General features: G+C 45.5%; 1 protein-coding gene across 1 annotated transcript; it reads left to right on the top strand.

Moving 5' to 3' along the window:
* POLR2A (polymerase (RNA) II (DNA directed) polypeptide A, 220kDa) lies at window positions 1–24,802 on the top strand. The gene is made up of 29 exons (XM_004684659.1): window positions 1–482; window positions 10,022–10,154; window positions 10,296–10,432; window positions 10,530–10,703; window positions 10,869–11,150; window positions 11,469–11,630; window positions 11,778–11,998; window positions 12,148–12,280; window positions 12,792–12,916; window positions 13,009–13,219; window positions 14,147–14,356; window positions 14,446–14,614; window positions 14,803–14,897; window positions 15,048–15,251; window positions 15,414–15,636; window positions 16,659–16,842; window positions 17,189–17,360; window positions 17,451–17,556; window positions 17,645–17,850; window positions 19,565–19,789; window positions 19,937–20,183; window positions 20,466–20,566; window positions 21,376–21,480; window positions 21,571–21,753; window positions 21,986–22,189; window positions 22,403–22,589; window positions 22,704–22,817; window positions 22,961–23,110; window positions 23,208–24,802. Exons 1-29 carry the CDS (start codon window positions 390–392, stop codon window positions 24,362–24,364), a joined length of 5,913 nt encoding a protein of 1,970 aa, XP_004684716.1. The 5' UTR covers window positions 1–389; the 3' UTR covers window positions 24,365–24,802.
* Window positions 24,803–27,044: the final 2,242 nt, after the last annotated feature.

Here is a 27,044-nt window from a genome sequence, read left to right as displayed (position 1 = left end):
GAGAGCGCGGCCGGGACGGTTGGAGAAGAAGGCGGCTCCCGGAAGGGGGAGAGACAAACTGCCGTAACCTCTGCCGTTCAGGAGCCCGGTTACTTATTTATTCGTTACCCCTTTTCTTCTTCCTCCCCCAGAACCTTTTCCTTTCCCCCTTCTTTTTTTTTTCCTATTTGGGAGACGAAAAATCTCCGGAAAGGGGGAGGAGAGCGCCTTTCGCTCCTTTTCGTTTCCCCGCCTCTTTCCCTCCCCCACCTTCCCCTCCTCCGGCTTTTCCCCCCTACTCGGGGAGGTCCTTCCCGGTGGCCGCCCCGACGGGGTCTGAGCACCTAGGCGGAGGCGGCGCAGGCTTTTTGTAGTGAGGTTTGCGCCTGCGCAGCGCGACTGCCTCCGCGATGCACGGGGGTGGCCCCCCCTCCGGGGACAGCGCATGCCCGCTGCGCACCATCAAGAGAGTGCAGTTCGGAGTCCTCAGTCCGGATGAACTGGTAAGCCGTTCGGTCCTCCCACTCCTTCCTCCCGCGCCGCGGGCGGGGCTTGAGGAAACTGCTTTTTGCTGCTCTAGGGTGACGGAACCGGAGGATGGGCTGGCCGCGCCCTGGCAATGCGGGGTCCTACCTCGTGGCCCCAGGAGTTAAATTTTGCTAGGGTGTGAGCTAGCGCTCTGTCCTGGTGGGGTATGGCCGTAGGATGGACTGGAAGGAGGAGGGACACGCCACATCGCAGAGTGACGGACGTTAAACGAGAGAAGAGTTAGATACAATTAACGAGAACACAAATTCTAGAGACCCTTTGAAAGTTTGGATGAGAACTCCAGATTTCCATACCTCCTTGAACTACAAACATTGACCACCTGCTGTGTGATAGACACAACTGACTCTGGCGATGCATAGTTTTAACAAGACAGATAGGACCCTATCTGTGTGGGGGTGTCCCTTTCTGTGGGGACAGGGTTTGAAACAGACAAACATACGAATAAAGGAATAAGCAGTTAATAGCTAGTGACTTGAAATAAAATGAGGGTTAAATGCGCGGAAGTGAGGCTACTTTAAGGTGTAAGGCCTGTCTGAGGACGTTACATTACTTGAATAGTAAGAAACTGCCAGTTATCTTTGCCATAGATTCTAGGACAAGAGCTTTTCAGACAGAGGACATAGCAAAGGTCCTGAGGGAGAAATGAATTTGGTGTATTAAAAGGATTGAAAGATTAGAGTGGTTAGGGTTAGTGGATGAGAGGGGATGTTAAGGAAATGAGCTGGAGAGGCTGAGATGAGGTCAGGTGGGAATATTGTAAATCGTGGTAAGGATTTAGTTATCTTTTTCAGTAGACAGTCATTGTAGAATTATAAGCAGGAGCATGACATTGAGTTTATGTAAAAAACAATTACTACTTTGCTTTATCTACAAAGAACTGATTGGAGAGGAGGAAGAATTGGAGAGGAGAATGGAAGCAGAGCAAGGTAGTTAAAGGAGAGAGCTGTTGGTGACTTGCACTCCTTTTGTGGATTGAATTGGAGGCAGCCAGTTGGCTGGAGAAGTGGAATTGAATTGCTTTGTATTTGGATAGAGACAGTCTTCCTGAAGCAGAGGGCTCTGCAGTGTGATACATGTAACAGGTGTTACAATCTCCTGTGCTCACACTACCACAGAATAAATACCAGGTGAACTTAAGTTGTAAGCCTCAAACACAAAACTGTACACCATAGAAAAAATATAGGATGCATGGGGAGGGGGGGGCTGATAATAAAAGCAGAAATCCTTTCTTTTACATTTTTTAAAAGATTTTATTTATGCATACAAGAACTGGGGTACAGGCCAGAGGTGCAGGGTGTGAGAGGATTCACCAGAGAAAGTGGGGAACAGTACAGATGGATCAACTGAAATAACACTGCTGAAGAGCTGTGGGCGAGACAGGAGAGGTTTGCTACACCATGTAGGTCACCTCCCTGGCCAGGATCTAACTGATGCTGCAGGTCACTTTATAGTACTGAGACTTAACCCTTTGCACCACCAGGGAGGGCCCAGAATGTCAACTTCTTGATATATAAGGAACATTACAAATCTATAAGGAGAGTGAATACACATTGACCTGACAGATGGATGAAGACTTGAGATAGGTATTTCACAGAAGTAGTACAAATGGCCAATAAAAAAAGAGCTTGCAAATTAAAGTAAAATCTTTTCCTTATCGAATATTTTTCATTGTGGCAAAAATAGTGAAAATTAGGCATGCTTACATATTGTTGGTAAGAGGACAAGTTTTTATAATCTTGGAAGATAATCTGACAATTTTATCAGTTATTTAACAAGCATATTCTTGGCTCATCCTTAGCACTTCAAAAAATTGATCTTTAATAAAAAAAATTCTTAATTCCCCCCCTTGAAAATACCCCTCCCCCAGTATTCCCTGGTTTAGAAAAGAAGGAACACAAATCCATCCATCCAGTTGCTCAGTCCCAAAACCTAAAAGTTATTTTTGGCTCTTTCATTCTCATACCCCATTCAGTCCATCTGCTTGTCTGTCAGTTCTGTCTTTCAAGATGTCTAGAATCCAGCCATTTATGACCATATCCATATCTACCATCTTTCTCATGGACTGCTACAGAAGCCCTATCCCTAGTTGTTCCCTCCTACATTTCGCAGAATAGCTGGAGAGATTGTGTCATCATGTTTCTTCCCTGGTTGGAATCCTCTCCAAAGTGCTCAGACTCCTTTCTCTTGACCTGTGAAGTCCTGTATAATCTTTTCCCCTCTCATTATCCATTTTAGTACAATCTCCTCTTTGCTCATCTTTTTTAAAGAGTATGCATACAAGAGCTGAGGTGTAGGAAATGTGCAGGGTGGGGGAATAAGAGGACTCACCAGATACATAATAGGGAGTAGTACAGGCTGATGCACTGAAATACACTGCCGAGGGGAGCAGCAGAAGCAGCAGGAGAGGTCTGCTGTGCCGTGTGGGGCAGCTCCCTGGCCAAGGATGGAACTCATAGTTTCAGTGTTGAGACTTAACCCCTTACACCATCAGGGAGGGCCCTCTTTGCTCTTCTTGAATAAACCTTGCTGTTTGGCTAGTGCTTCCAACACTGTGAGCTCATTTTGCCTTAAGGACTTTTTTATTAATTTATCCTGTTTAGAACAATATTGCCCAGACCATCTTAGACCCATTCCTTTACACCAGCATATTCTCTATTCAGTGCATGTTGTTAGGAGCTCTTCCCTGACTGAAATAGCTCCTTCCCCTGTAGCTCCTAGTCTTGATGTTATTTTGTTATGTATTTCAAAGTTCTTACTAGCTAAAAAGATTAGTTTTTCTGTTTCTTCCTTAGTAGAGTATAAATTTCATGAGGGTCTTTGTTTCCACCTCCCTTCCTTAAGTATCTCAAATAGTGCCTGGCGCATAATAGGCATGTAATAAAAGATAGATGAAAAGATGATCAAATTAAATAATTGTACAATTACATAAAGATAAGTGTAGAAGAATTTCTATTGCAATGTTGTTTAAAAAGGACAATTTATAAATTGCTAAATGCTATTAGTAATCCTACTGAATAATTCATGCTCTGTTTTTACAGTAGAATAAAATCTTTCAGTAGCTTAAATTCTCTGTACCCAAACTGCTGAGGTACCACAGCAAACTCACAGGGACCCAGTGAGATATTTTAAGCCTTCAAGAGGAGCACAGAAACAGTTACTGCAACTGTCCTAGAACTACTGACATTTCTAGGTAGGTCTCTTTTTACAGTAGGTGGCGCCAGGTGCCTTTCGATGACATCATATCTGTGTGCAGTTGAGCTTTTAGCAGTTAGTAAATAATTGAGCAAAAATCAGTGGGGAGTACGATATAAAAAGTAAAAATTTTAAAAGCAAGAAATAGGGCCCTCCCTGGTGGTGCAGCAGGTTAAAACACAGCACTATGCAGCTGTCTGCAGCCACTGCAACCTGAATTCATTCCCTGGCCAGGGTTGTGACCCACATGGCAATGGCAGACCTCTCCTGTCCTGCCCACTGCTCCATTCAGCAGTGGATTTTGGTCAGTCTGCCTGTTCTGCGCCCCACTCTGCTTCTGGTGAATTCTCTCTCCACTAACTCTGACCTGTATCCCAGTTCTTGTTTGCATAAATAAATAAATCTTTTTTAAAAAGTAAGAAATAAGGGATTGTTGTCCAGCCTGATTCCAAGATTTTAGAAGTTGTGTAGTGTTGTGAGGAAGTAATTATGGTTATTTAGGAAATAAAATTTTTATTTTAACATTGAAATACTTTTTTCAATTCTGTGTGTTTATTTTTTTAAAAGATTATGGAGCTGATAGTACATGAACACTGAATTGTCCAGGTCTTATCTACATATTTAATAAGTGGCTCTCTTTTGCCCTGTGGCTTGCTATGAAAGTTACTGAGTCACTAAGGACACTGTAAACTAATGAGGTTTGGGAATCAGGATAAATAAAGAAGTTACTGAACAGTATATAGAATGATGTCCCCATCCATGTAAAGATTGCAGCATAGGACCCTTGCTGGTGGTGCAAGGTATTAAAGCGCAGCACTGTGAAGCTATCCTGCCATTCAGGGACCTCTCTTGTCCTGCCTGCTGTCCTTTTTGCAGTGTATTTCTGTCAGTCTGCCTGTTCTGTTTTCCACTCTGTCTCTGGTGAATCCTCTCACCCTCTACAACTCTGGCCTGTACCCCAGTTCTTGTATGCATTAATAAATCTTTTTAAAAGTTGCAACATATTAGTATTTTTAAAAATAAGTATGGAAGGCTATTAAAGCTTTAAGAGGTCATCCTGGGATGTAGAAGTATGGAAGACTTTTATTTTATTTTGCATTGCATGCAGTTCATACGCTTCTGTACTTTGAGGGAATAAGAGTTCAACTTTGGGTAACAGGCTAGTTGGGTAAGGGGCCTCTTGTGAAATAGATAATAATTAATGGTAGGATATTTTACAAAAGTCTTTTGGTGGGGTATAGAGACAGAAGACTATAGAATGAATAGCTGTTACCTTTGCTATATTACAAGGTAGATTTTGATGCTGCTGAGTGAGGAGAAGAAAGCAAGGAGGGTTAGTGCTTAGGACTTTATGCAAAGTTTGTACAAAATAGGTGCTTGATTACCTTTCAAGGAGTTAACTCCCTATTCTTTAAAAGCAGCCTTTCTACTGTAGAAAGGATAACTTAAACTCCCAACTTATCCCAAAAGAATTTAAAACAGTAACACTTTTAGGTGGACTGTGGACATCATGGGTGGTAAATAGAATTGTTTTTGTCTTCAAATCATTATCTAGCAAGGGACGTCCTGCACTGTGGCAGATAAATTCCTATCTTGTGCTGGTTACTGTGCTAGGTGCTCAGGATATAAAGATAAAGGAAACATGTCCTTGCCCTCAAGGATTACAGTCCAGTGGGAGAGACAAATGTATAAACAAGTAATTAAACTTGGGGTGAGATCTTTGTTGGGTTGTGGATAAGCTTAGGAACAGTTAGAGAAGACTACAAAGAGGTTACATTTGAATTGGGTCTTAAAGAATAAATAGAAATTTACTGGAAAGGGAGGGGAAGAACAAGAGTTTTGTTCCTTAAGAACAGGAATTTTGAAAAATCTGTTGCAGTTGGAATTTATATGCCCTTTGAGGGTTCAGGGTGGGGGCTGGTATTGATGAGCTAATGTGATTGGAGCCACGTTATCAGGACCCTTATGTGCTTTGCTAAAGGCAGGAAAGAGAAAGTATTTACTGAACATCTATGTTCTGATGTTCTTGTGACCTCAGGGTTAGCACCTAGCATCAGCAAACCTCCCCGCTGCCTCCCCCCAGGAGTCCAGCCTTTTACCATGTAGGTAGTGAGAACCAATGTTTGGATGAAGGTTTGGGGGCTAGAGTAGTTTGCTTATAATCCAAAATGAAAATTAATGGGGAGGAGAGAGGGTAGATTGAGTCAAAGGAGTCAGTAATATGGTGAGGAGGAAAATACTGGTATTTCAGTAGTGAATTTAATGCATTATATCCAGATATTGATTTGTAATGAGGCATACCTGAAACTTACAATGTTATAATGCAGTGTTAACTTCAGTTAAAACAAAACAAACAACTCATTAACTTCTGGGGGAGGATAGTCAAAACATATTCCAGGACAACCCCTGGCCCAGTTTGCAATGCCTAGCAGCAGAATGAGTCATTGCTTGGTGAGCATGGACTTCCAGCAGAGAGAGAGGTGAAAGAGTCTGAGCATGATTTTCCTTAGTTCCTGGTTTAGTGACTCTGGCAGCCAGATTCATGCCTGCTTTTTTCTGTTTCATTCAAGGTGGACAAACCCCTTTTAAGTTCCTCTTAAGATACAGTGCAAGGATGCCAACTTTGTGAACTTTGTCTCCACTATATCTGTCTCCCTATGATTTCATTAGATCATCTTGATAATTGTTCAGTCCTATATCAGTAGTCCTTTTTGGTTTCTACCCAGTGGTTAATCATACTCATGAGGGAGTTATTGGTTTGACTGTCAAGGGACAAACATTTAATCTCTTCCCTGCAATGGAGGGTCCTCAACAGTTTAATTCAGCTTAACATTTACTGGGAGACTTAGGGTTTAGGAGGACAGGAATGCTGCTTGCCAAAGAGATGCTTGTCATCTGTGGGAAAGACAGTCCCTATTATGTCTTTGCATTGTGTTATGAAATGTGCAGAAGCACAGGAGAGGATACCAGTTAGTCTTAGGAAGCTGTGGAAAAGTCTTGGGAGCTTTTGGAAGAAGGTGAACTGAGTTGAAATAATTTTTCTTGTGGGGAAGGGAATCCGAGCAAAGACAATAGCAGGTGCACAGGCTTGGAAGAGTGAGCTCATGTGTTGGTGATAGGAGAACAATGGGAAGGAGGACTGATACAGAGAAGGAAGAAAGGTTAGAGGGCCTCCCTGGCTGTGGAGGGGTTAAAGACATTGTTATGAAGCTATTACCAGCCACTGTGGCATGACTTCAATCCCTGGCCAGGGAGCTGACTCACATGGCACAGCCGACCTCTCTTGTCTTGCCCACTGTTCCCCTCAGCAGTGTATTTCAGTAGACTGGCTTGATCTGCTCCCCACTCTGCCTCTATTCCAAACCAGGGGTCTCTAGACAGTCCTCTCAACCTCCAAATCTCTGGCCTGTGCATCAGCCCTGTGCATAAATGAGTTTTGTTTTTTGTCTTTTTAAAGAAAGGTTAGGAATGTCATAAAACTCTTTTTGTAATCTGTCTTGCTGAATTTGGATGTCATGCTGAGAAGAGGGTATGACAATTAGGTTTCTGTTTTAGAAGGAGCATGCCAGTTGTGATGTGGATGGATTGGAAAGGGCCAAGACTACCATCTATGAACCACTGTGATGTAGCTTACAAAGGAAAGGTCTGGCCTAGTACAGTGGAGGTTAGAGGATGTAGAAGAAGGACAAGATCCAAGAAATATTTAGGAGATAAAAATGACCTACTTGGTTATAATAAATAACCACTACTTGGATACAAAAGCTGTCAATTATTGAATACTTTTTATTTCCTAGATTTAAGGAGGTTATTAAGTCCTTGACAGTGACATAGTTTATTTATTTAGGATAGAACCAGAGTTCCAAACCAGGGGTCTCTGACTCCAACCCATGCTCTTTAAACTATTTTATGCTTGAGGGTAATTGAAGGTAAGTATTGGGTTTCTGACTAGTGCTACTATCTTAGATGGAGATTAAAGGAGAGGGGAGATTTTTGTGAAGGCATTTGCTTGTAGACATGTTGGATTTGCTTTATCAGTGGATGTTTGTAGAGAGGTTCTGTAGATAGTTTCATATGTAATTCCAAAGTTTGGAAGTAAAGTGAGGCCTATATATAGTGAAAATCATAGACAGCATATGTGGTATGATGAGAATTGTGAGTGAGCTAAAATCTTGGGTGGGGTGGACAGCAGTTTTTAAGGAGCAGACCAAGGCAACAGAGCATATGAAGGAGATAATTAACCAGGAGCATAGAGGGTGTGGAAGCAGAGTGGTGATCTTCAAGGAAGTGACCCATTTGCAGTGTGTGATTGATCAACAAGCTAAGACTGAATTGGGTCTTTCTCATGGGCAGTGGAATTCATTAACTACCACAGATGGTTTTAGGGGTGTGGTGGTAGCTGAAGAAGGTATAGACACTCTTAATTACTGCAGTTTATTTACTGGAACTCACTTGTGTTTTTCCAAAATGTAGAAGTAGAAATGGTACACAGTTAATTTCAAATGGGTTCTCTTTCTGTTTGCCTGGACTTGAGCTTCTCAAGTATATTTTGATAGTTGTGAAAATAAGAATGGGCCTGTCCTCAAGTAGATATATTCAAGAGTTTAACTATTATGTTGTAGATGAGTAGAATCTGGTGACTGTATGCTTGAGACCAGAGAGGCCCAAGTTTAACTTCTGCTGGCATCATGAGATTGAGGGCTTTGGTAAGTCATCAGCAGAATGGGGTCCAGAACAGAATGGTAAGTTCATGCAGCCTCAGGTATCTGTTGTTTAAGTCATTAATTAGCAAATTCAGGCTAGTGGTTAGGATTGGAGGAAACAAGGTTACATGGAGTTTGGTGTCTGTCGTGGAGTTGATATACTAATTTTTTCTAAGTACTTCTGGAAGTGTAGTATACCAAAACTTAGCTAATTTAAAAGGTCTTTGTTTCAGTGCATGAGAGGATGCTAGGTTGCTTTGACCAACCTCTAGCCCAGGGTAGAAATCTCGTAACTGTTTCTGAGCTCCCTTTCCATCTTTCCTTCACTGAATTTGTCCAGTTGAGTCCTGGCTCAACCATTCAGGATTCTGGTCCTTGATACTGCCTTCATCTCGTGAGGTGCCAGGATTTACGTCTTTCCAAATTTTCATCAGCCTATTAAGCACTTTGGGTTTTTTTTCTTACTGTAGAATATCCATGTGAACATGGAATAATTCAGGCTAGTGAGGCCCTGGGAAAGGAGATGATAAGGATGGGCACAAAGAGCGCCTAACTTCATAGTTGCCAGAACATGTCTTGAGACATGACTACTAGGTTGTGGTGGGGTGCTGTGCAGAGAGGCTCTTGCTCGGAACTTAGATTTTTGGCTTGATTTCAACTTTTGAGGGAGAAACATGGGGATTGAGTTTTTTTCCTTCTTAAAGCAAGTTTTTCTACTTTTTCGGACTAAATCCTGTGGATATTAATGACCTAGAAATTCAACCTACAGGGATGTCTGGAGTTCAAGTGGAGAGGTAGGTGGTTTCTATAGAGCCTAGCGCTGATAGTACTCTGGTACTCAACTAATGACTGGAATAAGTTTTGACTTATGTTATTTGACTTTGACATTTCCAGAGGCGTGTGCGTCTCCCTCCCCTCACTAAACCCATTTTGTTCCTCTGTGAGTAGTTGGTAACTCTTTGAGGCCTTACTATAGCTATAGCCCCTGGCATGGCGACTGGAAACTAGTAATTCTATTTATTTTTTTATAAAGATTTTAAAGATTTATTTTTATTTATGCATACTAGAACTGGGGTGCAGGTCAGAAGTTAAAGGGTGGAGGATTCACCAGAAACAGAATGGGGTACAGAACAGGCAGACCTATTGAACTACAGTGCTGAGGGGAGCATTTGGTGAGATGGAAGAGGTCTGCTGTGCCATTGGTTTAGCTCCCTGACTAGGATTGAACTGCTGCAAGGGCTGGTGATAGTTGGATAGCTTAACCCCTGTACCACCAAGGAGGCCCTAACAATTTTTTTTTTTTTTTAAGAATCATTTAAAAAAAAAAGTTATTTATGCATATAGGCCACAGATATGGGGGTGGGAAGAGAAGATTCACTAGAGACTGTGGGGAGCAGAACGGGCAGATTGACTGAAATATACTGATGAGGAGGGGAGCAGTGGGCAAGACATGTGGGCTAGTTCTGTGCCATGTGGCTAGTTCCCTGTCGGGGATCGAACTTGTGCTTCAGTGGCTATTGATAGTGCTGAGACTTAACCCTCTGAGCCACCGGGGACGGCCAGCAATTCTATTTAGTTGCATTGTCCTTTCTTTAATGCAGAAGCGAATGTCTGTGACAGAGGGTGGTATCAAATACCCAGAGACGACTGAGGGAGGCCGCCCCAAGCTCGGGGGACTGATGGATCCAAGGCAGGGGGTGATTGAGCGGACTGGTCGCTGCCAAACATGTGCAGGTGAGTACTGGGCACTGGTGTGGAATCCTGAAGGGCCAGTAGAGGGACTTGGGTCCTTAAAACCAGACCGGAGGGTGGACATCTGGGAGCGTAGTCTCTGAGTGAGAACTAGGAAGACTGTGTCAGTTGTCTGTCCCACAGGAAACATGACAGAGTGTCCTGGCCACTTTGGCCACATTGAGCTGGCCAAACCTGTGTTCCACGTGGGCTTCCTGGTGAAGACAATGAAAGTTTTGCGCTGTGTCTGCTTCTTCTGCTCCAAATTACTTGTGGACTCTGTGAGTGGGGGATGGGTCTTTCCCTAGGCAAGGGTCTTCCTGAGGGGGATGCAGTAGGAGGCCTAACTGACCCTGTTCTGTTCTGTTCTGTTTTCAGAACAACCCAAAGATCAAGGACATTTTGGCTAAATCCAAGGGACAGCCCAAGAAACGACTCACACACGTCTATGACCTTTGCAAGGGCAAAAACATCTGTGAGGGTGGGGAGGAGATGGACAACAAATTCGGCGTAGAACAGCCTGAAGGTGATGAGGATTTGACCAAAGAAAAGGTAACTGGGGCTGGCAGAGACTGGGAGGGAGAGGTTGGGTGGTGGTCCTACAAGCCTGGAGGGGAAGAGAGAGAGAAACCAAGCTGAATGACATGGGAAGGGCTGGCTTGGTGTGGGAGAAATGGCCAGACCTTTGGGATCTGACAATCCCTCTCTCCTTGGAAGGGCCATGGTGGCTGTGGGAGGTACCAGCCCAGGATCCGGCGATCTGGCCTGGAACTGTATGCAGAATGGAAGCATGTCAATGAAGACTCTCAGGAAAAGAAGATCCTGTTGAGTCCTGAGCGAGTGCATGAGATCTTCAAGCGCATCTCAGATGAGGAGTGTTTTGTGCTGGGCATGGAGCCCCGCTTTGCCCGGCCTGAATGGATGATTGTCACAGTACTGCCTGTGCCCCCTCTCTCTGTGCGGCCTGCTGTGGTGATGCAGGGTTCTGCCCGCAACCAGGTCAGCAGCTTCCTGATTTTCTCTAAACTGGATGGCTGGGTATCTTATGAGAAGGAGCTCTTTGGGTAGGAAGTAAAGGTGGGTGGGTGCCCGTGGAGGAGTGTAGTGTGTGTGGATGATGGGCAGATCGCCCAGGTGTGAAAATATCCTAGCTGTGTGATCTTTCACAAGATCCTTAACATAGTTAAAAGGTCACGAGGTGCTTTCCTATCAGGGAAGTAAGAGGGTAGTATGAGAATGAGAGAGCCTTGAGCTGGCACTTGCATGCCAAGTGTTCAGAGATGGCCAGATGGTGACGATGCCGAGTTCCTATCATAGGACGACCTGACTCACAAACTGGCTGATATTGTGAAGATCAACAATCAGCTTCGGCGCAATGAACAGAACGGGGCAGCGGCTCATGTAATTGCAGAGGATGTGAAGCTGCTCCAGTTCCATGTGGCCACCATGGTGGACAATGAGCTGCCTGGCTTGCCCCGGGTGAGTCATTAGGTTCTTCTCACTTTGTTCCTGAGAAGGAAAGGGATTGGGATTGGGGAGTAATCAACATGGGCCTCCAAGTGCCAGAGGAGAGGCCAGTGCTGACTGCTGGGATGCCTCCCATCCTCACCCTGTGCTTCCTCACAGGCCATGCAAAAGTCTGGACGTCCCCTCAAGTCCTTAAAGCAGCGGTTGAAAGGCAAGGAAGGCCGAGTGCGCGGGAATCTCATGGGCAAGAGAGTGGACTTCTCAGCCCGCACAGTCATCACTCCCGACCCCAACCTTTCCATTGATCAAGTTGGTGTGCCTCGCTCCATTGCTGCCAACATGACATTTGCAGAGATTGTCACTCCTTTCAACATAGACAGGTGTGCTTCAGTTCATAGCATGGCTTGGGGAGACAGGTGTGAGAAGGGTTGAAGTTTAGAAATTTGGGCTTCTTCTTGGGCTTTGGCATAAGGGTGGTGACAGGGTTTTTTGGGAAGCATTTTGTTCATTACATCTCTTTCATTTTTAGACTTCAAGAACTAGTACGCAGGGGGAACAGCCAGTACCCAGGGGCCAAGTACATCATCCGGGACAATGGTGATCGAATTGACCTGCGTTTCCACCCCAAACCTAGTGATCTTCATTTGCAGACTGGCTATAAGGCATGTTAACAGGTTTGGGGCCTCTGACTCATCGATCAGAAAGCTCTCTGAAATGGGGCCATGCTGGAGTGAGCTATCTGAGGCTACCTGATCTATTAGTATGTAGGCTTATTGTCTCTGTTTGTGAAAGTCCACTGCTGTTTTAGGCAGGTTTGTTACAGGCAGATCTTGGTATTCAGGGTGAAGGTCATGTAAACCCAGGGGTAGCATGAGGGACATATATGGCAGGGATGAGGGTTCTGGGAAGTAAAGAGCCAGAAAGATTTGTGTTCAAAATCTCTTGGTTTTCTTCGCCAACTGGCTTCCTAGTTGAGGTTGGTGAGCGCTTTCTTAGTCACCTCGATGACCTCATCTTGCCCAGACCCTGTCCCTTAGGTGGTGATTGATAAATGTTGCAGTGAAAGCATGCAGTACCATCCATTTCTCTTTGTAAAGCCTTTTGGGTCCACTGTTATCACATTCTTAGTATTTGCCCATCAATGAGATTTTCCATGCTTGCTTCATACCTCAGGTGGAAAGGCACATGTGTGATGGGGACATTGTTATCTTCAACCGACAACCAACTTTGCACAAGATGTCCATGATGGGCCATCGGGTCCGCATCCTCCCCTGGTCTACTTTTCGCTTGAATCTTAGGTCAGTCCTGTCTAAGGGAGGCAGGTGAGGACTGGCGGCTCCCTTAAGTTCCACTGCAGGCATCTCCCTGACTGACTTTTCTGTCACTGTAGTGTGACTACACCATACAATGCCGACTTTGATGGGGATGAGATGAACTTGCATCTGCCACAGTCCCTGGAGACTCGGGCAGAGATCCAGGAGCTTGCCATGGTGCCGAGGATGATTGTCACTCCCCAGAGCAATCGGCCTGTCATGGGCATTGTGCAGGATACGCTCACTGCAGTACGCAAATTCACTAAGAGGGACGTCTTCCTGGAGCGGGTATGTGGTCGTAGAGAGAAAACCTGGCTCAGGCAGCAGAGGTGGCCCCAGGGTACAAGTGGGAAACAAGCTGTGAATTTTTTTTTAAGTGTCTGTTTCTTTGTTCATAGTTCAAAATTGTGCTGATGTTACTAGACTCATGACTTCACAAGAAATAGTCAGATATGTTTTACACACTGGTTTCACACAGAGCAGTGATACACACACACACACACACACACACACACACACACACACACACATTATACTCACACATAGGTATTAGGAAGCTTAATTTCCTGTTGTTAAAAATTCCTAAAAGCAATGGCAGAAGAATACCAGTGGGATTCTTCTCACTTCTCTGACTTAAAAAAGAAAAATCACTGTGGGAATTATATAAATAAAGGAGTTGCTTCGTACATCAAAAAATGTCCCAAGAATCACAAAATCTGCAGAAGTTTGGCTAATCAAATATTGCAATACTAATTTAAGTACTGTAAAAGTAAAAGAAAGACTTACTTTGCCCTGGTTTGTTATTCACTTACTGACCTTTTCTGTAAGTCAGAAGGAAAAGCTTAGGGAAAAAATCAGAGATTAAACCAAAGCTCCCCATTTAACTCTTACAAAAGTCATATAATTGTAGGTATTGTCTAGAAAGTAAGGTAAAGGAAAAAGTAAATATCTTATTAAAATTTTATCTACTTCTGTATTTTACCATCACTTACTATTAGAAGTAATTTATATTTCCTGGTTTTTTTTGTTGTTGTTGTTGTTTTGTTTTTGCATAGAACTGGGGTGTAGGCCATTATTTTAAGTTTGGAAATAGACTTCCTGCATGCCTTTGCCTCCAAAACCTGACTTTCGCCCTTGGAGATTGTATCCTCCCTTGACATTCCCAAGTAGTAAGGCCTGCAGTTCTGATTTCCTATGTTTTACTCTGTCTGACAGGGTGAAGTAATGAACCTCCTCATGTTCCTATCCACGTGGGATGGGAAGGTACCACAGCCAGCCATCCTGAAGCCCCGGCCCCTGTGGACAGGCAAACAGATCTTCTCTCTCATCATACCAGGCCATATCAACTGTATCCGCACTCACAGCACCCATCCTGATGATGAGGACAGTGGCCCTTATAAGCACATCTCTCCTGGTGACACCAAGGTAGGTCTTGACTTATGGATATGTGGGGACAGCATTGATCCATGGAACCAGAACAGTGGTCTTAAGTGGGTTGGGTGCTTTGTCTGTAGGTGGTGGTGGAGAATGGGGAGCTGATCATGGGCATCCTGTGTAAAAAGTCTTTGGGCACATCAGCCGGCTCCCTGGTCCACATCTCTTACTTAGAGATGGGTCATGACATCACTCGCCTCTTCTACTCTAACATTCAGACTGTCATTAACAACTGGCTCCTCATTGAGGGTAAGTATAGGTACTCTACCAAGCCCTGCCTACGAAACCTGTCTTTCCCACTTCTTAACTGCTCCTCTTCCATCCCTTTTCCTTTCCTTCTTGGATTTGATGTCCTTCCATAAATACTATTGACTATGATTCTATCCTGTTTCTTGGGGGTCTAAACAGGGTGTTACTTCCTCTTTTTTTATCCCTAGGTCATACCATTGGCATTGGGGATTCCATTGCTGATTCTAAGACTTACCAGGACATTCAGAATACTATTAAGAAGGCCAAGCAGGATGTGATAGAGGTGAGAAGGAAGGCTGAACAAAGACTAAGAGGCTCTCGGAGACTTTCAGTTTAATATCAGCAAGAGCAAAGAAAGCATGAGGGCCAAAGGAAAGAGATACAGAACAGGAATTCGTAATTTCACTGAGAACTCTGTTTCCTTTGTACCCAGGTCATTGAGAAGGCCCATAACAATGAGTTGGAACCCACCCCAGGGAATACTCTGCGGCAGACTTTTGAGAACCAGGTGAACCGTATTCTCAATGATGCCCGAGACAAGACTGGCTCCTCTGCCCAAAAATCGCTGTCTGAATATAACAACTTTAAATCTATGGTGGTGTCTGGAGCTAAAGGTTCCAAGATTAACATCTCTCAGGTGGGGAGCCTTGTCTTTACAGATGTTGGGGGTTCACTGAAGATTGGGAGGAAGCGGACAGTATACATTTGTTGTGGCAGGGTGAGGAGGGACTATTTTTGGGAATACTGTGGATTCTTAAGGCAGTGAAAATTAAATGCATCCCACCTTTATGTTTCTTAGGTAATTGCTGTTGTTGGGCAGCAGAACGTGGAGGGCAAACGGATTCCATTTGGATTCAAGCACCGGACCCTGCCTCACTTTATAAAGGATGACTATGGGCCTGAGAGCCGTGGTTTTGTGGAGAACTCCTACCTGGCTGGCCTCACGCCCACTGAGTTCTTTTTCCATGCTATGGGAGGTCGTGAGGGGCTCATTGACACAGCTGTCAAGACTGCTGAGACTGGTGAGCCCTTTCATGGATTGGCACCAGGGAGTGCGGTCCTTGAGGGCTGGGGCATGGTATACTGAGACTAAAGACTTCTATTCCCAGGGTTGTAATTTTGGTTTTACTGGAAAGAACAGAGACAAGAGCTCAGAGTTAAGAATAGAGAGATAAGAGCTCAGAGTTGATGCAAATGCCTTTGTTCTAATTGCAATACAGTATTCCATGATGCAGTGATACTCTCAGGCTCTTTGTTTCTGACCTATCAAAAGGGGGTGGTTCCTCAGAAACTCTACAGAGCCCTGGTTCATCTGGTAGTGGGCATGGCTTTTCTTCATTGAGAGGCCTCAAGGATGAGAGGGCTACTCTTCTGAGGATTTAAAAATATTTATTTATTTATGTAGGGCCCTCCTTGGTGGTTCACCAGGTTAAAGCACAGCACTACGGAAGTTATCCACAGCCACTGAGGCATGAGTTCGATCCCTGGCTAGGGAAGTGATCCACATGGTGCTGCAGACCTCTTCTGACCCATCTGCTGCTCCCCTCAGCAGTCTATTTCAGTAGATCCACCTGTTCTGCTCCCCACTCTGTCTCTGATGAATCCTGTCATTAACCACAACTCTGGCCGGTACCCAGTTCTTATATGCATAAATAAATAAATCTTTAAAAAAAATGTATTTATGCATATAAGAACAGAGGTGCAAACCAGAGAGTAAGGGTAAGAGGATTCATCAGAGACAAGGGAGCAGAACAATCGGATCCACTGAAATACATTGCTAAGGGGAGCAGCAGGCAAGACAGGAGAAGTCTACTGTGCCATTTGGGTCAACTCCCTGGCCAGGGGTTGACCTCATACCACAGTGGCTGCAGATAGCATCATAGTGCTGAGACTTTACGCAGCCCCATCAGGGAGGCCCTGACAATCCTATTTTTAGGTTCAACAGTGGCCAGCAGGGTTTGTCATAAGATAGGAGGAAGGAGGTTTCAGGTTTTTGTCGTTCTCTTGGATCCCATAATTGATAATGGGATATGTCTCTTCCCAGGATATATCCAGCGGCGGTTGATCAAGTCCATGGAGTCTGTGATGGTGAAATATGATGCAACTGTGCGGAACTCCATCAACCAGGTGGTGCAGCTGCGCTATGGCGAGGACGGCCTGGCCGGCGAGAGTGTTGAGTTCCAGAACCTGGCTACCCTTAAACCTTCCAACAAGGCTTTTGAGAAGAAGTAAGGAGATGGCAGATGGGTAATACTCACACCTGGGGCAGGACCAAAGGTGTAGGATGGGATATATGTTGGGCTTAAAACACTTACAGGAGAGGGTTCATGGAGGGCAGGGTTGAGACCCGTTCTCACTCTGTCCCTTTCACTGTACAAGGAAAGCCCAGAGGGACTAGCATGAGCTCAGGTCCCATCGCCAGGACCTGGAGCTGATACTTTCCTAAGCAGGACCTTTATCTCCAAACCTTGTTCCTGTGGGCTGCACACCTTTAGGAGCTTCACAGTGTTACTTTTGGGGCTCAGGACCCATATATGTTCTGCTGCTCTTTGACTCCACCCCTGTCACCTGCAGGTTCCGCTTTGATTATACCAATGAGAGGGCCTTGCGGCGCACTTTGCAGGAGGATCTAGTGAAGGATGTGCTGAGCAATGCGCACATTCAGAATGAGCTCGAAAGAGAATTTGAGCGGATGCGTGAGGATCGTGAGGTGCTCAGGGTCATTTTCCCAACTGGTGACAGTAAGGTGCGTGTGTGGGATGACCAGAGTGGAGAAGTATCTTGCCACAGGGTTATTGCAGGTTCATTATCTCCCCTCCTGTCACTCTTGTCCTAGGTTGTCCTTCCCTGTAATTTGCTGCGCATGATCTGGAATGCTCAGAAAATCTTCCACATCAACCCTCGCCTTCCCTCCGACCTGCACCCCATCAAGGTGGTAGAGGGTGAGTATCTGCTTTGGGGCTACCAGGATGTTGGATAGTAGTCTTCCTGAGCCTTGGTCTTCAATCACTTCTCTCATTTGGCCCTCAGGAGTCAAGGAATTGAGCAAGAAACTGGTGATTGTGAATGGGGATGACCCACTGAGCCGGCAGGCTCAGGAGAATGCTACACTGCTCTTCAACATCCACCTGCGGTCCACACTGTGCTCTCGCCGCATGGCTGAGGAATTTCGACTCAGTGGAGAAGCCTTTGATTGGCTGCTTGGTGAAATTGAGTCCAAGTTCAACCAAGCCATTGTGAGTGTTATACTCATTACCTCAGTCTGGTTTATCTACTTTGACGTACCTCGGCTGAGAAGAACCTACCCCTGCCCACAATCCCCTAATAGTACTCATGTTTACAAAGAGACTGCTGGGTACCAAGTCTTGTGTTGGTGCTTTATACCTTAGCAGTCTTAAGATTACTGATTACTGAAGCAGGAGAGGTGGTATTAGTTCATGTTTCTTTTCTCTTATTTTTTTTGAAGATTTATTTATTTACACATACAAGAACTAGGGTGTAGGCCAGAGGTGTGGGGGAGTCAAGAGTACTCACCAGAGGCAGAATGGGTAGCAGTACAGGCGGATTGACTAAAATACGCTGTTGAGTGGAGGAGTGGGTAAAACCGGAGAGGTCTGTTGCCAGGTGGGTCAGCTCTCGCTGGGAATTGAACTCATGTTGCAGTGGCGGACGATTGCTTGATATTGCTGAAACTCAATCCTTGTGCCACCAGAGAGCTTAGGATCACTAGCTGTTAATTAAATACAAATGAGTAGCCTAATGAGCTACCACTTTACCTACTCTAGGATGGTTATAATTCAAGAACAGAGAAGTATTGGAAAGGGCTATGAAGAAGTTGAAATTTTTGTACAGTGATGGTGAGAAAAGTGCAGCTTTTTTTGAAAGCTGTTTGGTGTTTGGTGTTACAGAGTTATCATATGACCTAGTAATTTTGTTCTTAAGAATATAAGTAATATACCGAAGATAAATTGAAATTGTATTTCCACACCAAAATCTTCACACAGACACAGATGTTCTTACTCAATAGCAGCATTGTTCCTAATAGCCCACCAGTGGAAACAACCTAAATGTCCACTAGTTTGTCCATGCAAAAGAGTATTATTCAGTGATAACTAATGAGCTTATCAAGCCAATCAGACATAGTCGTGACAATGGAATATTACTCAGTGACCAAAAAAGATAAACACATGCCTTTGCAGCAGCATGGATGGAGCTGGAAGGAATCATGCTTAGTGAAATAAGTCAGAAAGAAAAAGAAAAATACTGGATGGTTTCATTCATAACAGGAATATAAAGGACCAGGGGAGAAAATAATAACAACAGCTATAGACCGGAGACATTTTATGGGGGTGGAGTGGGGAATGGGACCAAAAGGAGGGAGGGGTGTGCATGGGACTGTGATGGCACACAGGTGAATTGGTGATGAGAGGCCCATGGGGATTACAATGGAGATGGAAAAAGGGACAAAATGTTCTAAAAATAAACTTATAATATTAAAAAAAACACACACACAGTGATGAACCTTAAATACATCTACTGAGTAAAAGAATGAGTAAAAGAAGCTAGTATAAAAAGGCTACTTATGTCTGACTCCAAAAATGATTAAATTTTAAGGTGTGTGATTATATATCAATTTTAATTAATGTTTCCCTTTTAAAAGATAATTATAAAATATCCTGTAACTTTAGCGCATTTGCAGAAATTTAAGATTTAGATAGTATAGTGCTTTTCTGTTAGTTAGAACACGTGGTATTTGTAATTTGAAGTGTGCTATATGAAGGAGCATGATCAAATAAGGCTGATTCTAAATTTCTTTGCTCTTTTCCAAACAACTCTGCCCCGTGTCCTTTAAGGACAGAGGGTAATTCCAGGCCTGACCGCATCGCATTCTCATTCACCCATCGGAAGGGAGGGCTTTGCCTTATCTGACGGTAGCTTCTCTTTCCATAGGCGCATCCTGGAGAAATGGTGGGGGCGCTGGCTGCACAGTCCCTTGGAGAGCCTGCCACCCAAATGACCTTGAATACTTTTCACTATGCTGGTGTGTCTGCCAAGAATGTGACACTAGGTGTGCCCCGACTTAAGGAGCTCATCAATATTTCCAAGAAGCCAAAGACCCCCTCACTGACTGTCTTCCTGCTGGGCCAGTCTGCTCGAGATGCTGAGAGAGCTAAGGTAGGAGTTAGGTGGTGGGCTTTCTGGCAAAAGGAAAGGGAGGGAATGCCTTCCCTTAAGTTAGGGTCAGGAGTTCCCTTGATGTGGGTTTAAGGAGGCCTTTGGAGTCTACCAAAAACCTGGGTAATGATTCCTATTTCTTCACAGGACATTTTGTGCCGCCTAGAACACACAACATTGAGGAAGGTGACAGCCAACACAGCTATCTACTATGACCCCAACCCCCAGAGTACGGTGGTGGCAGAGGATCAAGAATGGGTGAATGTCTACTATGAGATGCCTGACTTTGATGTAGCCCGAATCTCCCCCTGGCTTTTACGGGTGGAATTGGACCGGAAACATATGACTGACCGGAAGCTTACCATGGAGCAGATTGCAGAAAAGATCAATGCTGGTAAGGCTTGGAGGGTACCCCTAGCTTTAGGAGTTCTCTGTCATCACTGGACTCTGGTCTCCAATGGGCCACCAATCTTCTGTATACCTCTAAGGCATCTTTTCCAAATCCCTTCACACTCCCTTTTCCTTTTTATTCTTTACCCTTCTTCTGTAGAAGGGATCTTTGAGACGGAAAGGGCAAGCCAAAAGAGCGCCTTGTAAGGGGTGCTGCATGTGAACAGCAAGTTCATGAGCAAGTCCTCTCGACGCAGTCTTTCTCATAGGTGGTTCTCCCTACCAGGTTTTGGAGATGACTTGAATTGTATCTTTAATGATGACAATGCAGAGAAGTTGGTGCTCCGTATCCGCATAATGAACAGTGATGAAAACAAGATGCAAGAGGTAAATTGGTCTATCAGATACAGAAAACCATAAAATCTTGTTTGTGACCAAAGAAATTAAAATGAAAGCAGCCCTGAGGTACTAGTCATACCAGCTGACGTAGGAGTTGATGGTATGAGCATTTACAATGATTTTCAGGGCTTTCAGCAGTAAAAAACCTTTGAAATATAAAGTAGCAGCCATAATAATGGAAAAGATGGTTTGGTGTGGGGGTGCCCCATAATTCTTGTCCCTTGAGGCTCCTACCTGAGTGTTGGGGAGCAGATTGGACAGTAGGAATTACCGTGTCTTGGGGAAAGAGCTGTGACGGTGGAAAAGGACCCAAGATACTTGAGCAGTGATTTCACTCTTCTGGGCATGGCTTCTAAAAAAAATTGTTCAGCAGATGTGGATGACCCATACTTTGTAAGAAGAACTGAGAACTTATTAATGATTGAACTGCCAGAGAATAGATGACAATATGATTTTTTGATGGAATACTGTATTCAACTGAGGGGGGTTATTTTTATCAAGGCAGCAGCCTAGGTAGATCCTCAGAGAACCAGACAAGGGGGGCACATGCCTTGTGCCTTGCAACAGCTCTTGCAGTGCAGGCACACTAGTGCAAGTTGTGTTGTGTTAGGGAGTGGGGAGGTGTCTATCTTTTCTTGGGTTTCTTTTAATATCATAACACAATACAAAATAATCTCAAAGTAATCTCATCGGAACTCAGGGGACAGAACCTGGGAATCTGACTTGACTCTGTAAGCTTTTGAGGATTCTGCTTTGGCTGAGAATGATTTTTGGGGTGTTGACCTTGCTTGTTGCAGGAAGAAGAGGTTGTTGACAAGATGGATGATGATGTTTTTCTGCGTTGCATCGAATCCAACATGCTGACGGATATGACCCTGCAAGGCATTGAGCAGATCAGCAAGGTCAGCTATTCCTCCCCCACACTTTACTACCTCCCCTTTCTCACCCTGTCCCCCCACTCCCTGCTCAAGGAAGTGTGCTCTGTCCTGCAGGTGTACATGCACTTACCACAGACAGACAACAAGAAGAAGATCATTATTACAGAGGACGGGGAGTTCAAGGCCCTGCAGGAGTGGATCCTGGAGACGGATGGTGTGAGCTTGATGCGGGTGCTGAGTGAGAAGGACGTGGACCCTGTGCGAACCACATCCAATGACATAGTGGAGATCTTCACGGTGCGCCCCAGAGCCCCACTGCCCTGCTGTCTTCCCTGAGTCTCTAGCTCAGAGCCCTCTGCCAGGATCTTGGGTGGTGGTTGCAGTCCAAGCTATTTTGTGGGATTTTCTTGGTTATTATTTGTTTTTATACCTGAGTCTGGATTTCATTGGTGCCTAATTGTCCCTCTGTGGATCTGGGTGGCTAGGAGAGCTACCCAGTCTTGAATTTTACACTTCCCACCCCCCACAGGTGCTGGGCATTGAAGCTGTGCGGAAGGCCCTGGAGCGGGAATTGTACCATGTCATCTCCTTTGATGGCTCCTATGTAAACTACCGGCACTTGGCTCTGTTGTGTGATACCATGACCTGTCGTGGCCACTTGATGGCCATCACTCGACATGGAGTCAACCGCCAGGACACTGGACCTCTCATGAAATGCTCCTTTGAGGAGACGGTAATGGCAGAACTGAGCAGGGTGGAAGGAGGGAGAGAAAAGGGAAGCAGAGGGAGTGCTCTGTGTGGGATAAAGGAGCCAGAATGAATATGAGGTGGACATTGGTGCTATTCTGTGTGAGTTGGCTGTGGTCAACTCACCATGGTGGTCCAACCCTGGAGTCCCCTGTGTTGGGGGAGTCTGATGGGGAACGCTCCCCTCTTCTGGTTTCAGGTGGATGTGCTAATGGAGGCTGCTGCACATGGGGAGAGTGACCCCATGAAAGGGGTATCTGAGAACATCATGTTGGGCCAGCTAGCCCCAGCTGGCACTGGCTGTTTTGACCTTCTGCTCGATGCAGAGAAGTGCAAGTATGGCATGGAGATCCCCACCAATATCCCTGGCTTGGGGGCTGCTGGACGTGAGTATGGGGGTCCTTGACTGCACGGAATCTGGCTGGGTGTGGAGGGAGCGGTCGCCTGTGTATGGGAGGGTAGCCGTCAAAGCTATCCTCGTGATCCTTGTTCCTCTGCAGCTACTGGCATGTTCTTTGGCTCAGCACCGAGTCCCATGGGAGGAATTTCTCCAGCCATGACACCTTGGAACCAGGGTGCAACCCCAGCGTATGGTGCCTGGTCCCCCAGTGTTGGTGAGTGACCTCAACCAGAGAACCCTGTAGGTGGTGGGGTGAGTTAAGCTGGGACTGTGAAGATTAGCTATGTTGGAATACCAGAGGTCCTGGGGAAGATCTTGGGAGTAAGCTCTGATTTGAACTGATGTTTCGCTTTGCAGGGAGTGGAATGACCCCAGGGGCAGCTGGCTTCTCTCCTAGTGCTGCTTCAGATGCCAGTGGCTTCAGCCCAGGTTACTCTCCAGCCTGGTCTCCTACACCGGGCTCCCCGGGCTCCCCAGGCCCTTCAAGCCCATACATCCCCTCTCCAGGTAAATTGTCTGCCAGGACTGAGTTTATTTGCTCTTTGATCTTTCCTTCTGGGCCAGTCCCTCTATTACTAAACTGCTTTTGGCTTTTTTCTCACAGGTGGTGCCATGTCTCCCAGCTACTCACCGACATCACCTGCCTACGAGCCCCGCTCCCCTGGGGGTTACACACCCCAGAGTCCATCTTACTCCCCTACTTCACCCTCTTATTCCCCTACCTCTCCATCTTATTCTCCAACCAGTCCCAACTACAGTCCCACATCACCCAGCTACTCCCCAACCTCTCCCAGCTACTCCCCAACCTCTCCCAGCTACTCCCCAACCTCTCCTAGTTATTCTCCTACCTCTCCCAGCTACTCTCCAACTTCTCCAAGCTACTCACCCACATCACCTAGCTACTCCCCAACCTCTCCCAGTTACTCCCCAACCTCTCCCAGTTACTCCCCAACTTCTCCTAGCTACTCCCCAACTTCACCCAGCTATTCTCCCACCTCTCCCAGCTACTCACCAACATCTCCAAGCTATTCACCAACATCACCAAGCTACTCACCAACTTCCCCAAGTTACTCACCCACCAGCCCTAACTATTCTCCAACCAGTCCTAATTATACGCCAACGTCACCCAGCTATAGCCCAACATCACCCAGCTACTCACCTACTAGTCCCAACTACACACCTACAAGCCCTAACTACAGCCCAACTTCTCCAAGCTACTCTCCAACTTCACCCAGTTACTCCCCAACCTCACCAAGCTACTCCCCTTCAAGTCCACGGTACACACCCCAGTCTCCGACCTATACTCCAAGTTCTCCCAGCTACAGCCCCAGCTCTCCCAGCTACAGCCCTACTTCACCAAAGTACACCCCAACCAGTCCTTCCTACAGTCCCAGCTCACCAGAGTACACCCCAACCTCTCCCAAGTATTCTCCTACCAGCCCAAAATATTCACCCACCTCTCCCAAGTACTCTCCTACCAGCCCCACCTATTCACCCACCACCCCAAAATACTCACCAACATCTCCTACTTACTCACCAACCTCTCCGGTATATACTCCAACCTCACCCAAGTATTCGCCTACTAGCCCCACTTACTCACCCACCTCTCCCAAGTACTCACCTACCAGCCCCACCTATTCGCCCACCTCCCCTAAAGGTTCTACCTACTCACCCACTTCCCCTGGCTACTCGCCCACCAGCCCCACTTACAGTCTCACCAGCCCAGCCATCAGCCCAGATGACAGTGATGAGGAGAACTGAGGGTGAGCAGGGTGCAGCAGTAGCTGGCTAGGGCAAAGGGCGGCCTCGGTGGTGCACTGCAGTCCTCTTACATCCCTCGTGGGGTGCCGTTCTCCAGCCCAAACCCCTTGTACATAGTTCCTTGTGACAAAGTTTCCTTTTGAAGTTCTGGTCCCTCTCCCAGTGGGGCTCTTTGTCGTGTTCTCTACTTGTGCTGTCTCAGAACCCACCCACCAGCTGTGGTGTTCTGCTTCCTACCCGCCCTCCCAGGCCTGTTCCCAAATTGAGGCTCCGTCTTTGCCTGTGGCTTGATTGGGAGGAAAGGGTGTTTTAACTTCTTAGGGGTAATTTCTGCTCTGGGTCATTACAGCTGATCCTTGGGAAGAACAAAGCTAACGCTGCCTTTGTCTTTTATTTTATTTTTTGAAGTTTAAATAAAGTTTACTAATTTTGACCAAATTTGTGTTCATTGGGTGTTTACTTGGGAGAATCACCTCCCACCTGGGCTGCTCTGTCACTTGATGTTTTAGCTGAGCCTGCTAAGCGAGGAGAGGCAGGAAAAGTATATTGGTCCGTGGGACAAACTGTGCTGGCAGTGCCGTGTACTGGGTGGGGTGGGGGTTGCCACTGTGGCTCTTGCCCTGTTACAGCAATATGGAACATAACAGCTTTCTAACCAGTTTTACTTTTTACTGTAATGTAATTTAAGAAAAGTATAGAAAGTTACACAGAGCATAAAAATCACTCTTGCCACCACCACCAGGAGGCATATTTCCTTTTGGTATTTATCCTGCACCTCCTCAAGCCACTTTTAACCTCAAACCAAAGAGCGTGGATACTGTCATCTTTTTTTAAAACTGAAGTTAATGGATTTGAGAATAATTTGCTGTTTGTAGATGACCATTTCACATTTTCTTTCATTACCACTGTCTCAGTTTTCTATGTTCTGTACAAATTATTTTGTCTTTAGTTACTTTTTTTAATCCTGTAAGAAGTGGGGCCCTCCCTGGTGGGCACAGGGCTGGAGCGCAGCACTGCAAGCTAGCTAGCAGCGGCTGCTTCAGCAGCTGATCTCTGCTGGAGGTGACCCACTTGGCGTGGCAGACCTCTTCCTGACCCACCCGCTGCTCCCCTCAGCAGTGTGCTTCATCAGTCAGCCTATTCTCCCCACTCTGTCTCTGCTGAATTCTCTCACGGCTACTACACTCTGGCCTGTACCCCATTCTGTATGCATAAATAAATAAAATCTTAAGAAAAATAGTATAGGAAGCCAAAATCTATCACAAAGACTATATAGATGGTATTATTTTGACATATATAATCCAGATCTTAATTTGTCTTGAAAGAACTTTTAATAAAATGGATAAGTTCATTACAGATGATTACAAGCACTGTAGAAGGAAATAACTTCTCCCAAATCCCAGCACTTTCAGCTAGCATTGGTAATTGGCAAACCGCCAATCTGTCATGTGGACAGATAGGGAATTAGATGGAAATTGTTAGTAAGAATGGGATTATATACTGTTTTGAACTTGAATAATGCTGCAGCCTGCATTGTGAAAAACCAGTTTGCTTGTGAGAGTTCTAGGGGCTGGAGAGTCCAAGATCAAGGCACTGGCTGATGTGATCCCTGAAGAAACAACTATGACTTTGCTATATCATTTCAACTGGTATTTCTCCATAAAACAACCAACAATACCCTCTGCTAGTAAAATAATACATTATGAAAGCTGCCTCTTCCCAGAAGAACTTGACAGTCTTGAGCTGTGTTAATCATTTTTTCTTTATAGACTGCTATGCATACATTCATTTTTTTAAAAAAGATTTATTTATGCATATAAGAACTGGGATACAGGCCAGAGATGTGGGGTTGTAGTGAGAGGATTCACCAGAGTGGGGAGCAGAATAGGCAGATCCAGTGAAATAAACTGAGGGGAGCAGTGGGTGAGACCGGAGAGGTCTGCTGCACCATGTGGGTCACCGGAGGTGCAGGGTGTGAGAAGATTCACTAGAGACAGTGGGTCTGCTGCACCATGTGGGTCACCAGAGGTGTGGGGTGTGAGAAGATTCACTAAGACAGTGGGGAACAAAACAGGCAGTCTACTGAGATACACTGTTGAGGGGGAACATCGGAGACAGGTGAGGTCTGCTGCACTCCCTGGCTGGGGATAAAAATCATGCTGCTGCTGGCCCTCCCTGGTGGCACAGCGGTTAAAGCACAGCACTAAGAATCTAAAGCCGCTTCCCGAAGAGTTCGATCCTCGCTTGCCCGAGAGGTGACCACATGGCGTGGCAGACCTCTCCTGACCCGCCCACTGCTCCCCTCAGCAGTGTACTTCTTAGATCTGCCTGTTCTGCTCCCCACTCTGTCTCTGGTGAGGCCTCTCGCCGCCCCTGAGCCTCTGGCCTGTACCCCAGTTCTGTATGCACAAATCTTTAAAAAAAAAAAAATCATGCTGCAGTGGTGGCGATAGCTTGCTGCTGTGCCACAAGGGAGGCCCCAATATTCAATTATCTTGAAATCATAAATGAAATGCCACCTTTGTCACCTTTTGTGATTACAGTGACTCATCTATGTTAGAGGTTTATAGGTATGCATTAATTTTTACTACAGTATGGCCTTGTTTAAATATATTTTGTCCATGCTACTATTGATGACCATCATGACCGTAAGTATTCCTGTGCCTGGGCCCTCGCTGGT

This window comes from Condylura cristata, unplaced genomic scaffold, assembly GCF_000260355.1.
Source record: "Condylura cristata isolate star-nosed mole 26May11 unplaced genomic scaffold, ConCri1.0 scaffold00017, whole genome shotgun sequence".
NCBI lineage: Eukaryota > Metazoa > Chordata > Mammalia > Eulipotyphla > Talpidae > Condylura > Condylura cristata.
This window is presented reverse-complemented; position numbering and strand designations above follow the sequence as displayed.

Excerpts from the sequence above, each read along its gene's own strand:
- POLR2A (XM_004684659.1), top strand. The coding sequence starts at position 390 with ATGCACGGGGGTGGCCCCCCCTCCGGGGACAGCGCATGCCCGCTGCGC. Across the intron at positions 11,631-11,777 it reads AGCTGCCTGGCTTGCCCCGG|GCCATGCAAAAGTCTGGACG; the intron begins GTGAGTCATTAG and ends GCTTCCTCACAG. Across the intron at positions 17,361-17,450 it reads TCCCAACTGGTGACAGTAAG|GTTGTCCTTCCCTGTAATTT; the intron begins GTGCGTGTGTGG and ends CTCTTGTCCTAG.